Here is a 13279-nt window from a genome sequence, read left to right as displayed (position 1 = left end):
CCCTCCCGATGCTTCTAAAGTAATACTAAAAGGGGCATCTGATTATACAAGAGCAATAACAAAAATTAAATATTTATTTGAATAACAAGTTGACGCCCGAGCTGCACAGCTGGCGATAAGCGTTTCCACACAGATCACAGGAAGCGTGCACGGAAAAGTACTGGTGCAAAGGACAAGATAACGCTAAGGATCAGGCTAAACAGCTGCTGATTTGAAGAAATCAAAAGGCCTGAAATCACCATACAAAATATAAAATGTATTAAACACTACTATCCACAGAACAGTCTTTATTTTTGATTATATTTAAAAATTATTTGTGTAGCTAATTATATGTTGACTTGTAAATGAGTATTATACATGAACCCCCTTTCGGAGGGCAATTCCTTGCTGCGCTATCGAACATCTAATTACATTGCAGAAAGTGTCCTTTTTTGCTATTGATAAAGAAAACAGTTAATGATATTACTGTAAGTATTAGGAAGGCTACAAAAAAAAGAAGTAACATTTCTTTTTTGTCTTCAAAGTGCTTCCCATGCAGAGTTAAGCACTTGCCTGGTTTAACTGAATGCACTCTTGGGTCAAAGAGATGCTATGGAATTAGAAGACTCAAAGGACTCATGCAGCCCTCTCGCTACTGGGATACCATTTTGTCACTCACTCACCAATTCTGTCTTTCCAGAATACCATTCCAGACGCTTCAAAAAGGATCAGACTGATAATGATAAATATACACAAAATGAAAAGACACAAACTGCTATTTGACACTACAGTGGGTAATGTCTGTGCTACGTGAAAGCACCTTTAAAAAGAGCCTACTCGGCAAGAGATAAGTGTCTAAAGATTCAAAATGAATCAACAGTATTGGATAACAATATAATTCTCAACTCAGAAGCTGCCTCAAGATTAGGTGCATCTTCAGTTAATGTAACGGGAAAAAAAGGCAATGGATTTTATTTGATTAATTGCATCCACTCACAAATCGACCTAAGGTCACCAGATGTGTAGACACAATGAGATTTTTGTCATTGTTGTTTATAGTCTTTAATTGAAATGATGATAGAGGAAATAGAGCTATTTAAAAACAAAACCACACAGCTGCCTCGGCCTAGATTAAGAGGTGGCACCAGGTGTGGGGTTCACATTCTGGGTGGCCACCTGTGGCGCGACCTCGATGATCCGGGGTTTGTCGATGATCCTGGCCGTGCGGTTACCCTTCTCCACGATCCCAATAATCCATGCTTGGTGGCCTTCACCGTATTTGGGGGACTTTATCTCTGCGCAGAACCGAGCTGCTTGCTCACGCGGTAAACAGATTAGAAGGCCTCCTGGCAAAGGGAAAAAAAAGAAAAAAGGATGACCGTTAACCATGATGCTGTGTCTGCAGTCTCCCTGCCACACTCTCTCTAGGAAACATCCGCACTGAGCTACATTCTACGAAGAAGCCGGTTGCACTGCCTTCACCTCTTCCACACTGCGGAGTCATTAAGCAGCCCCTTGGTCAGCTCCTACTGTATTTCAAAACACACGCAACCAACTTTAAATCATGAAAACGCCCCACCTGAGAATCGTCTGACGCCGTGCAGGTAGGAGTGAGGTGTTTGAGGCTCAGTAGTGTACGTGGAGGCTATCTTTTCCAGGCTGCGCTGAAAGGATTATTTAAAAACAAGAGAGAACTTCTCCTTTTCTATTTGATTCTCTACATGCGGAGTCCTCATTTTATTTTTAAAAAAAAAAAAAAAAAAGGCTTTTGGTATATATATATCTTTAAATTTAAAAATTAAGGTCAGGAAGAAAGTGTGCGTGCCTCAAAGTATCTGGGTTCTGTCACTGGTTCTGTCATTATCTTCCAAATGGAAAAAATATAAGATATATGAAAAGAAATCTTCATGGGTACTTGAGTAGCTAGGCCAGAATATTTCATGTATTTGTAAGTAGAAGAAACACAAATCAGGAAAAAATATATACTACACTTTTACGAAAAAGGAAAAACTTCTCATATTTGAAGAGACAGGTTGCGCTAGTTGGGAATACTCGTTAGTTCATTCCAACTGATTCCATGCCCTCCAGGTAGCAGGAGCTGTTCTACTGGCAGTTCAGTTGCCCTCGTGGAGCTTGTTTCTAAGAAAGGGGTTTCGTATCTATTTCGAGGCCAGGAAGTGGCAGGATCCTCTCTGCTGCCGTGAGAGGCCCACCAGAGAGCCCAGGCCCCCCTAAAGGGCTGGTGCGTGGGTGGGGCTTTGTGGTCTTGGCCTCTGGGGGTCAGAATTTCTCACAACCAGGCCCACCCAAGACTGACTTAATTAGGTTTCCTAGGGGTCTAGTCTAGGCATGGGTATTTTTCTTAATGCCCAGATGATTCAATTGTTTTACCAGGGTAGGGAAACTACTGAGTTATAGAAAAAATAAAATAAGAAGTAAAAGAAACTAGGGGGAGAAATGAGGGTTGTGGTGGGGGGACTGAAAAGATGAAACAGAGATCCAGGTAAAAAGAAGAGAGGAAAAAAATGGTACTCTGGAGACACAGTATACTATTTCATCTCAAAACAGCAATTTTAGACTTCTTTTTGCAAGGAAAAAATACAGTCTCTTCAATGTAACCTATGGGTACATGGGTTATTTAAAATGCTGAGTTGTCAGTGGAAACTGAATGATGACCTGTTTTCCCCATATCCGCCCTCCCTCCCTCCCATCCCATCACCAGACACACAAACACTGCACTGAAAATGACGCTGCTCATCACAAGCAGGATGGGCAGGAGATGCTGCAGGGGGCTGAGAAGCCTTGCAGCCAAAACCTCACGTGGGGTTGGGTGGTGTCCAGCTCCTGGACCTGGCTGCCTCCTCCTCGGGGACATCCCACTGGCCTCCCTGCTTAACCCTCAACCCGGCCTGCGGCCCTGGTACCTGATGTCTCTGGGCAGGTCCCGTGCATGAGGCCAAACATGTTCCCGCAGGCCTTGCTCACGGCTGCCATCTTGGCCAGGACTGGGAGGTTGTGAATCACAAAGGACACCTCATTCCTCTGCTGCTTGGCCAGGTTCTGTGCGTGGCCCAGGATCCCGAAGCCCGTGATGTCGGTGGCCGCGTGGGCGTTGAATGTGTGCATGAGTCCCGCCGCTGCCAGAGGACAGAGGAGCCTTTATCGTCTGGTGTCGTGAATGGAGACCCCGAGAAAACACCCTTCCTCAACTCAAACTCTTACATACGCTTTGATCTCAGAACTCCTAACCGGTTGGCAACAGCATAACATGAAAGTGAAATCAACAAAACCTGGAGTGAAATTCTGAAAGTTGGTTTCTTAGTTCAGTTTGAACCACTCAGAACAGCAGCTTCAACCAACAGTAAATTCCCAGTAAACTAAAATATCTGTAGAGAGGAAATGCCATCTCAACTATCTCAAATGCTATCTCAATGCTATCTCAAAAGGTAAACCTGTCTAACTCTCCTAAAATCAAAGAACAAGATCTTTTAAGACTGTCTGACCTAAATTCAAGGTACTTTCCTGATGTCTAAAAGGTTAATCTCTTTTTTATTTTTTAATTAAAAAAATAAAACACTTTATTTTTTGGAGTAGTCTTAGGGTTAGAGAAAATTGAGCAGAAGTGCAGGAAGCTGCTGTACGGTGCCCCCCAGCCCCATTCCTCCTGCATTAACACCCAGCATCAGTGTGGTGCTGTGATGAATCGGTACTGATACGTTATTACTAACTCCAGTTCAGTTTACACTGGGGTTCACTCTTGATGTTGTACAGTCTATGGGTGTCGGCAAATGTATGATCACGTGTATCCATCATTAGAGTATCATACAGAGTATTTTCATTGCCCTAGAAATTCCGTGTTCCACCTTTTCACCCATTCCTCCAACCCCTGGAAACCCCGGGTCTTTTTACTGTCTCCATAGTTTTGCCTTTTCCAGAATGTCAGAGAGTTGGAATCACACAATATTTGGTCTTTTCGGATTGATTTCTTTCACTTAGTGATGTGTACTTTAGGTTTCTCCGTATCTTCTCATGGCTTGATAGCTCACTTCTTTTTAGCACTGAACAATACCACTGTCTGGATGGACCAGTTTATTTATCTGTTCACCACCTACTGAAGGACTTGTTGGTTGCTTCCAAGTTTTGGCAATTATAAATAAAACTGCAACAGACATCCGTGTGCAGGTTTTTGGGTGGACAGAAGTTTTCAATTCATTTGGGTAAATACCAAGGAGCACAACTGCTGGATCACATTAGTAGATTTAGTTTTGTAAGAAACTGCCAACCTCTCTTCCAAAGTGGCTGTACCATTTTGCATTCCCACCAGCAACCAATGAGTTCTTATTGTTCCACATACTCACCAGCATTTGGTGTTCTGGATTTTAGCCATTCTAGTAGACGTGGGGTAGTATCCTGTTTTAATTTGTAATTCCCTAGTGACATATGATGTGGAGCATCTTTTCATATGATTATTTGCCATCTGTATACCTTCCTTGGTGAGGTGCCTGTTCAGATCTTTTTCCCATTTTTTAACTGGATTTTCTTATTGTTGGGTCTTGAGAGTTCTTTGTATATTCTGGATTATCAGTCCTTCATCAGACGTGTTTTGTGAAGATTTAGATTTTCTCCTAGTCTGTGGCTTGTCTTTTCATCCTCCCTCTCTTTCACCGAGAAGTGTTTTTATATTAATGAAGTCCAGCTTGTCAATTTTTTCTTTTATGGATAGTGCTGGTGTTATCTTAGTAGTCATCACCAAATTCAAGGTCACCTAAATTTTCTTCTGTTACCTTCTAGGAGTTTAACAGTCTTGCATTTTACATTTAGGTCTACAATCCATTTTGAGTTAATTTTTATGAAGGGTTTAAGACCTGTGTCTAGATTCATTTTTTGCCTGTGGATGTGTAGTTTTTCCAGCACCATTTGTTGAAAAGATTATCCTTTCTCCATTAAATTACCTTTGCTCCTTTGTCAAAGAGCAGTTCAACTATACTTATGCGGGACTATTTCTGGGCTCTCTATTCTGTTCCATTGATCTATCTGTCTCTTTTTTCACTAACACCATACTGTCTTGATGTCTGCAGCTTCATATGAAGTCTTGAAGTTGGGAAGTGTCACTCCTCCAACCTGCTCTTCTTCATCACCGTGTTGCCTGTTCTGGGTCCGCTGCTTCTCCATATAAACTTCAGAATGAGTTTGTTGATACTCACAAAATAACTTGCTGGAATTTTACTTGGGATTGCATTACTCCTATAGTTGCGAAGAACTGACATCTTGATGCTGTTGAGTCCTCCTATCCATGTGCGTGGAATACCTCCATTTATTTAACCTTTATTTTTTTCCACCAGTTTTGTAGTTTTCCTCATATAGAGCTTGTACATATTTATTTTAGAGTCACACCGAAGTATTTCATTTTAGGGGGGAAAGTAACGGAAAGGCTAATCTTGGAATGAAATATGCCCTGTGTTTACAGAAGTACTCTGGGGTGAATGCCTTTTTTGGGGGTACATTTCCTCTCTTTAGACCAAGATCTCTTTTACTTGGGTGCAATCTCAACGACACATGCAGAGAGGAGAATCGACCCTTCTAGTCCATGGTGCTAGAAAAGCAACTAGGACGGCCCATCCTATTCACACACCTGCACCTGGTGCAGTGGGGCAGCCGATGACATTTAACAAAGCCAAGACCTGCACTTCAGCTCTTCCCAAGCTTTGAGGACCATAGTAGACAAGAGGACCCACTGAGTCCTACAGTCAATAAGAGGGATTCAGTTTTTGAGGCACTGATTACCACTTCTTCCCTGTACGGGGAATTACTGTTGCTAATTTTTACTACGGAAATTTCAACGCAACACAAAGTAGAGAGAGTAGCAGCCCACAACGAACTCCCACGTACCCAACAAGACCCCGCGTCAACCATCACCACCTTTCTTCTGGGGCCTCACCTACTCCTGCCCACTTGTTGGGGGATGTGGAGGGTCCAGGGCGTGGGCAACTTTAAAGCCAACCCCAATCATATCACTTCGCCTATAAATACAGTATTTCCGTGTGTGCCTCTAAAAGATAAAAAAACTGGTAACAGCCACAGTATCATTATCACACCAACAAAATTAATGCTACATTTGATTGTTCTCTCTTAAACTTTTTAATTTTTAACAGTTTCCCCTCCTTTTCCCCCCATGTCATTTATGTGTGGAAACCTAGCCATTTTTTCCTGTAGCATCTCCTGCATTACGGATGTGGTGGTCTTCCCCGATGCTGACATGTTCCACCACCTTCCTGACTTCCTGTACGGGTGTTTAGGACCAAGGCTCCAAGAGACTCAGGTTCATTTTTTGCTGGCAAGAATACTTCATGGGGGTGGGGAATATCTCAATGAGAACCTTTCACCAAAAGGTTTTAGCAGCCACTGATGTTTGCTGTTGAGGTTCATTAAATCAAGGGAGCAGCAAAAATGGCAACTTTGTAATTCCATCATTTTTCCTGTGTTTATTAGATGTGACGTCTATAAAGAATTTTTTAGAAAATATGGTTTCCCTGAAATACACTCCATATAAAACAGGTAAAATAAGGGGTTGATTCCTTTTATTTCAGAAGAAGTTGGTGCCCTAGCAACTTTCAAAGGTGACCAAAAAAGCTTTAATTATCATTTGTTTAGATACTTGATATGGTCACTCTTGTCTTTGATACTCAAACTGCACCCCCCTCTCCACTGTGACGGGTGGGAGCCCCTTCAAGCTGTGGGGAAGTGACACGACCCCACCAGTCGCTGACAGTGCCACCACTTTCAGGCACAGGAAGTCCAGGCTTAGCTTCTGTACTTCCTGTCCCCAAACTGGAATCTGCCATTTCCCCAGGGAGTCCTGGCACTTTTTAGTGGAGAACATTAACTTTCCGAACAGAATCTGGGCACTCGGACTTGAGGCCTGCTGGTTATCACTACTTCTAGGCCTTTTCAATAGGCACGGAAATAAACATTTTTACAGAAAAAAAAAAATCCTGAGTTCACACTGATAATTCCGAATTAAAGATTACACTTAGCTTCTTTGATCTTACTACTTCTCTCTTATTCTTAAAATCTTTGTTCCTAACTACATTAACTTATTTGCTTTACCTTACTATACCAACATTCTCACAAACACAAACCCACTGATGACAATGACATATTTTTGTGGATTTTTGTTCTGAGGATGTGCCCTGAAACTACCAGGCTCAAAGCGATTTGAAATAATTCTTCATGTGACTTTGCCACTAACTTAGAAATATGTTGAACGGCCTTAAAAAAATTTGGTTCGGATTTGTAAAATATGCTCTTTTAATTTAACTTTTAAGTATAGAAAACTATATAAAACATTTATTTCCAAGTCAAACTTACAAAACAAAGCATGTTCAGAGAGGGTCTGCTTCCTCCCTATTCCCTCTTATATGTAACAATTTGTATTAATGAGTTATTTTTTCCATTGTTTCTTTTTGAAAGTATAAAATACATATTATTACTTCATATTCATTTATGAACATACAAAATGTAGCATACTACATACATGCTGTCCTTTGCTTTTTTCATCTGGCCATATCCTAGAGATAGCTCCCTAGTAATAAAGCTTTCTTGTTCCTTTTTATAGCTGTATAGTATTCCTCTGTGCATGGAGATGAGATAATACAATCAGTCACCTAGTGATGGACATTTGGACTGTTTCCTTCTTTTGCAGTTATAAACAGTGCTTCAATGAATAGCCTTGTACACATGTCATTTCATACTTTGGCCACTGTAGCTCTGGGACAGACGCATAGAAGTGGGACTTCTGGGTCAAAATAAACGTACACAGAATTTTGCTACATATGACCATAACACTCCTGCATAAGTGTTCTGCCATACTGTATCCCTACCAACAATGTCTACAACTTAAGGATGGGGAATCTTAAATGCTCAAATTATAAACAAACTAATAACCCACGTGGGTAAAAATAAATCCATTACAAATTACTTTCTTATTGTTAAGCTACTTAATTTGAAGGACCAAAAAAAGGAAAAAGACTCCTCAGATATTTTGAACGGCACAGGAAGAGAAGTACGAATGAAAAGCCTTGGTTGTAAGTGATGAGAACATCTGAGAACACAGAATTAAGTAATTACAATTCAACTTAATGTTGAATATTGCCAAAGAAATACTCCTGGAATGCAGGAAAAAAAATTATTAAAAAATTTGACCTCAAAATAAATTGTTCAAAAGTAGGCAAAAAGTAATTTAGTTATGGTATATCACTCTGGTAGAACATCTGGCCATTAAACATTATGTGTATACTAGGGTTATATAATATGGAAAAAAGAATTTAGTGATATTAAATGAATAAAAGCAAATTCCAAATATAAGTAAAATGTACACTAACCATTAGTTTACAATGTCAACAATAAGACAACAGTAAACCACCAACCAACCAAAGGAAAAAATCCTGGGAAAATACATAAAAATATTAACAGAAGCTGTTTTTGGCTGGTGGGATTATGAACAATGTTTTTTCTCTCCTTTTTTTTTTTCATTTTCTGAAAACTTTTCTATAGTTAGCATGATTTTCTTTTTTTACAGTAGAAAAACTATAGAAAATAAACAGGAAGAGAAAACATATTAAAGAATCTTTAAAATGTAGCATACGCTCAAACACTGTGGTATACTACCACTCTGGGAATCATTTAGCACCTTCTAGAAAAGCTGAGGCAGTACTGCCCTCTTTCCTACACATGTGCACCAGGAGTCCTCAGCAGCAGTCAGTCATGGAGTGGAAGATTATACAGCAGAAATACAGCGACACACACCAGGGATGACACTCAGGAATATTAAACAGTGTACAAAACAGCAAAAAATAAAATAAAATAACAGACACAGGTATGATTTAATAAAGCAAAAAATGCAAAACTAACTTATTGCTTAAGGGTACAAGGCTATGTGGCAAAAACAGTTTAAAACACATGAGAATAAACATTAGATTCAGAACAGCGTCGCCCCTTTTCCCGAGCTGGGTGTGGGAGGGGCCCCTTGGGGCTTATAAGGCCAGGTTCTTTCTCACATGAGATGGTAGACACATGGGTACTGTACTGCTGTTCCTTAAGCCCTGCACATATTTTATAAAGTAACTTTTGTATCAACTCAGTATCTAATAAAAATTTTTAACAAAGAAGGTGGGAAAGGCAGATGCTGGAAAAAAATCTCTTTTCACATTTTATTTTTTAAATTTTTAAAAATTAATTAATTATTTATTTATTTTTGGTTGCATTGGGTCTTTGTTGCGGTGCGAGGGCTTCTCATTGCAGTGGCTTCTCTTGTTGTGAAGCATGGGCTCTTGGTGTGCAGGCTTCAGTAGTTGTGGCACACGGGCTCAGGAGTTGTGGCTTGTGGGCTCTAGAGTTCAGGCTCAGTAGTCGTGGCGCACGGGCTTAGTTGCTCCGCGGCATGTGGGATCTTCCCGGACCAGGGCTCAAACCCATGTCCCCTGTACTTGCGGGTGGGTTCTTAACCACTGCAACACCAGGGAAGCCCTCTTTTCACACTTTAAAGTGACTTTAAAATCAGAGTTTCGGAGATCTTTTGAGATCCCCTGTTCAACAGTCAAATTTCTTCTTCTTTTTAAATAATTGAAGACTTCATGGCTTAAGTATTACATATATTGGGTTCAGAGCCATTTGTGCTAAAGTTGTAGAATGAGAGGGATGAGGTTTCTGACTGCTGGCTCAGGGAACCCCGAGTAACTAAATAAACAGGGACTGTTTTTAGGATAAGATTTTTGAACTTCATCTAGAACTTCATCTTCAAGTATCTTCAAAGTTCCAAAATAGGATGCCACACAACCCAAACCCAGGTCCTTAAATACAACATGCAATTAATGACGAGGAAGAAAACTGATATTTCCAGAATAAAACTGTACCAATTTCTATCACAGGCTTATGTAGATAGAACAAGTGGGAGAAACAGTGGCCTTTATAAAGTTGGACAGATTTGGGTTTGAGAATAGACCTGCGTGTATTTCTTACATGTATTTCTTTTCAGCCAAAAGAGGAAAAACAGGATCCAATTCATAGGATTGTTAAGAAGATGTCCATGAAGTACCAAAAAGAAAGGCTAGCAGAGTTCACTCATTCCATCCAGATTTAGTGACCCCTGTGGTGTGTCCTTCACCCTTCTAAGTGCTGTGGACACTGCAGTGAACAAAACGGAGCTCCCTGCCCTCCTGGAGCTCACATTCTAAATGCTGGCTTGCTTCCAAATCCTCTGTACAGAGCGACCCACACAGATGCTTTTCCAGAAAGGGTTCCTCTGGCTGGTCAGAGGTTAGGACTTCAAAGACACCCAACAAGGGCTTCCTTCTTAATTATAAAATATACCTGGTGCTTTCTATACAGGTATGAACCTAATAAAAATCCATTGTAAGATGCTTAAACTGCATCAAGTGAGTCCCTTGGCAAGCCTTGCTGCTTCCCAGAAGATGAATTCTGGCCCTTTCCTGAACTTTCCTGTTTTATTTTACACTACTTTTAAGATTCTTAGCATAGTACAAAGTACTGGTTCAATTACTATGCACAAAGACTGTGGAGATGGCCTTGATTTCTTACTAAATCATTAAGAAAAGGATAGAATATAACACTTAAAGGCATTATAAGCAGTAGTTTCAAAGCATTAAAAGCGTATCTGGCTTCAAATCCTAGGTCCCCATCGATTAGCTGTGTGACCTCGAGCAAGTTACTTAACCTCCCTGTGAAATGAGAATAATAGTAGCTACCTTGATAAGGTTGTCAGAAGAATTCAAAGAGAAAATATGTCAGGTTCCTGGTACATAATAACTACCAAATCAATGGTAACCACTATTATTATTATTACTTTCTAATCAGTATTAAGAAGCTAGAACTAGAAATGAAATGTCAAGAAAAAATCATGGCATGAGTGTCATTACTCATTTATATACACAAATCTGGGAATTAAAACTATGACAAGGTTAACACTTTAAATTAATAAGTCAGTCAAGTATTTCTGAAAACATGCTGTATACAGTTCTCTTCTGTTTTTCTTGGGGTACAGAGGAGTTCAGGGCTGCCCGTAATCACAGGAACGTAGAATTGGAAGCAACAGAGAGAAAACGTGACCTCAGCTCTCCATGTCATAGATTCAGACAGTGAACTGATGACTTCATCCATACTTCTCTGCTTCTCCCTGGTGCCTGGCACTGTCCCCATGGTGAGCGATGCTAAGCCAGAGGGGACACAGATGCTGGCACAGGCACAGTGCCCTGGAGAACTCCAGACGCACAGGTCAGAGAGGAGTGGCTGGGGACAAACGCTCATGGCCTCACCACCTGACCTAGCGCACAGTTCAGGCCAGTGGCCAGCCGTTTACTTCCTCTAAGGTCAGTCACATTTACCCCACGCTTCTGTCAAGAACATGCGACATAGCTGGAGTCCCACCAGGGCTCCAGGCACCGACAGAGGGGGCTCTGCAGTCACTGGCCCAACCTGGCCCATGGCCAGTTCCTCCAGCTAAGAATGTATTCTGGTTTTTTGTTTTCTGTTTTTTAAAAAAAAAACGTGTTCAAAGAGTCATGGGCGGGGGGAAAGAAAATCAATGCAACTGAGACTGTCTGTGGCCCACAAAGCCTAAAGTGTCTCCCGTCCTGGCCCTGCTCGGAAAGCTGGCCAACCCCTGCGAGGCGAGCCCTGGACGCACCTGTCCTGTTGAGCCTGGCCATGTTCATCATCGCCTCCTGGTACGCCAGCTCCACATCCTCCTGGGTGACCACCAGCTTGATTTTATTCCACTTCTCAGGCTAATGACAGGAACACAGGTGAGGGAGCAAAGAGAGAAAAAACGTGATCAGTCTTGTTTCTAACCGCTGAAAGAGCGTATTTTTTCCTTAGCCATCTTCTGGGGAGTTCTGCTTCCCTAATTCCGCACACAATGTTAAGCTTTCTAACTCTTCCCCCCGTGACTACTGCTTTAGGTGGCCGTTAGATATATCATCTGGCATCTTCTCTGTCCTCAGCCACACCTCTGTAGTCAAACACTGCAGCGTACTGGAAACTTGAAACCAGCAAGACAGTTTTGAATGTCCTTGGGTTCTCTTCTCCATCTCCCCTAGTAAGCGGATGGCTTTCATTTTTCATGTAATTTATACTCCTACTGACTTGCCCTGAATTCTGGGATCAAGTCCTCTTGAGGGACAAATGAATGGGAAACAACTTCAACTGTATCAGCTATGAGGACGGCATGGGTGACCACAAAGCACATCCTCTCAAAGACTGCCGTCTTCCCCCTTCTTCCTCAGTCTGACTTTCAAAGGACCTGGCGTCACGATGCTGAGTTCATGACACACAGTCATCACGGTCCATTTTAATAGCCAGCATTTGTGTGTTTGTTCCTTTCTTGGTATTAACCCAACATCTACTGCCCAACAAGTAACTTAAGTCTATCTCTGCGTCCCTCCCTTATCCCCCTGCCCCCATCTCTCCCCCAGAGGTAACAATGATTCTGAATTTTATACTTGTCATTTCCCTGCGTTTCAAAAAATAGTATCCTTGTACGTATAGATGCCCAAACAATAATACGCTTGGGTTGCTTCCAACCTTTATGAAAGGGTATTGTGCTGTTACTTTGTCTTTGAAACTTGCTTTTTTCAATTCTGAGCATCTTTAAGAAACTTGTTAAAAAAAAGCAAAGGCAGTGTCAAGTTGGGGGTGGGACAAACAGAAGGATCCCAGAGCCCCTCCTCCTGGACCCCCTCTGCCTCACCTGGGCAGTCGTATTGGAAAGCACCTCTGGCTCACTGCCCTATAAAAGCCCTGTGGTCTGACTCACAGGTGATCACAGCTGATGGGAAATCTCCCCATCCTCACTGGATGAGAAGGGAAAAATAACTAAAGAATGCGGCCTCCTTAAAAGATTTTCTCTGCTCTGTTTGTCAAGCTAAGATATACCTGGTTGATGAATAACATAAAATTGTTCTTTTTCAATTGCTTCTCAGGACTGATGGTTTCAGATGACAGTTGTAGAAATTAAAAGCATTGAGATGTGAGAACAGACCACAATCATATTAAATTTTGAGTTGTTATGGCAATGAAAAGTCTTAAAGGAAGAACAGCTGATCATAGCTCACTTGAAAAGTGACTCAGGATAAATATCTTCATATTCTAGATGCTTTCTCCACGACATAATTATTTATCAAAATGTTCTGAGTTACTAATTAGCTTAAAAAGACAAAACAAGCAACCAGAAATGACCAAAAAACTCATGACTAAAATAATTTAAACCGTCAATAAGCCTGGCCTT

At 41.2% G+C, this 13279-nt stretch overlaps 1 protein-coding gene across 5 annotated transcripts in view; it reads right to left on the bottom strand.

The window, feature by feature from the left end:
- Nucleotides 1-42: 42 nt before the first annotated feature.
- The window catches only part of SEPHS1 (selenophosphate synthetase 1), a 28416-nt gene continuing 15179 nt past the window's right edge, over nt 43-13279 (bottom strand). For 4 of the 5 annotated variants that reach the window (XM_082619552.1, XM_082619553.1, XM_082619554.1 and 1 more), the window contains exons 7-9: nt 11681-11780; nt 2904-3116; nt 43-1325 (exon numbers count right to left, since the gene is read on the bottom strand). In XM_082619552.1, the coding sequence (XP_082475678.1) occupies nt 1111-1325; nt 2904-3116; nt 11681-11780 (528 nt within the window). In that variant the 3' untranslated portion in view covers nt 43-1110. Of the gene's footprint in view, nt 1326-2903; nt 3117-10895; nt 11205-11680; nt 11781-13279 lie in introns of those variants that run through there. The other variant, XM_082619556.1, reaches the window with a different exon arrangement.

The sequence above is a fragment of the Mesoplodon mirus genome, assembly GCF_964341445.2.
Source record: "Mesoplodon mirus genome assembly, chromosome: 4".
NCBI classification, from domain to species: domain Eukaryota; kingdom Metazoa; phylum Chordata; class Mammalia; order Artiodactyla; family Ziphiidae; genus Mesoplodon; species Mesoplodon mirus.
The sequence above is the reverse complement of the archived record's forward strand: the minus strand, read 5'-3'. Positions and strand labels throughout refer to the sequence as shown.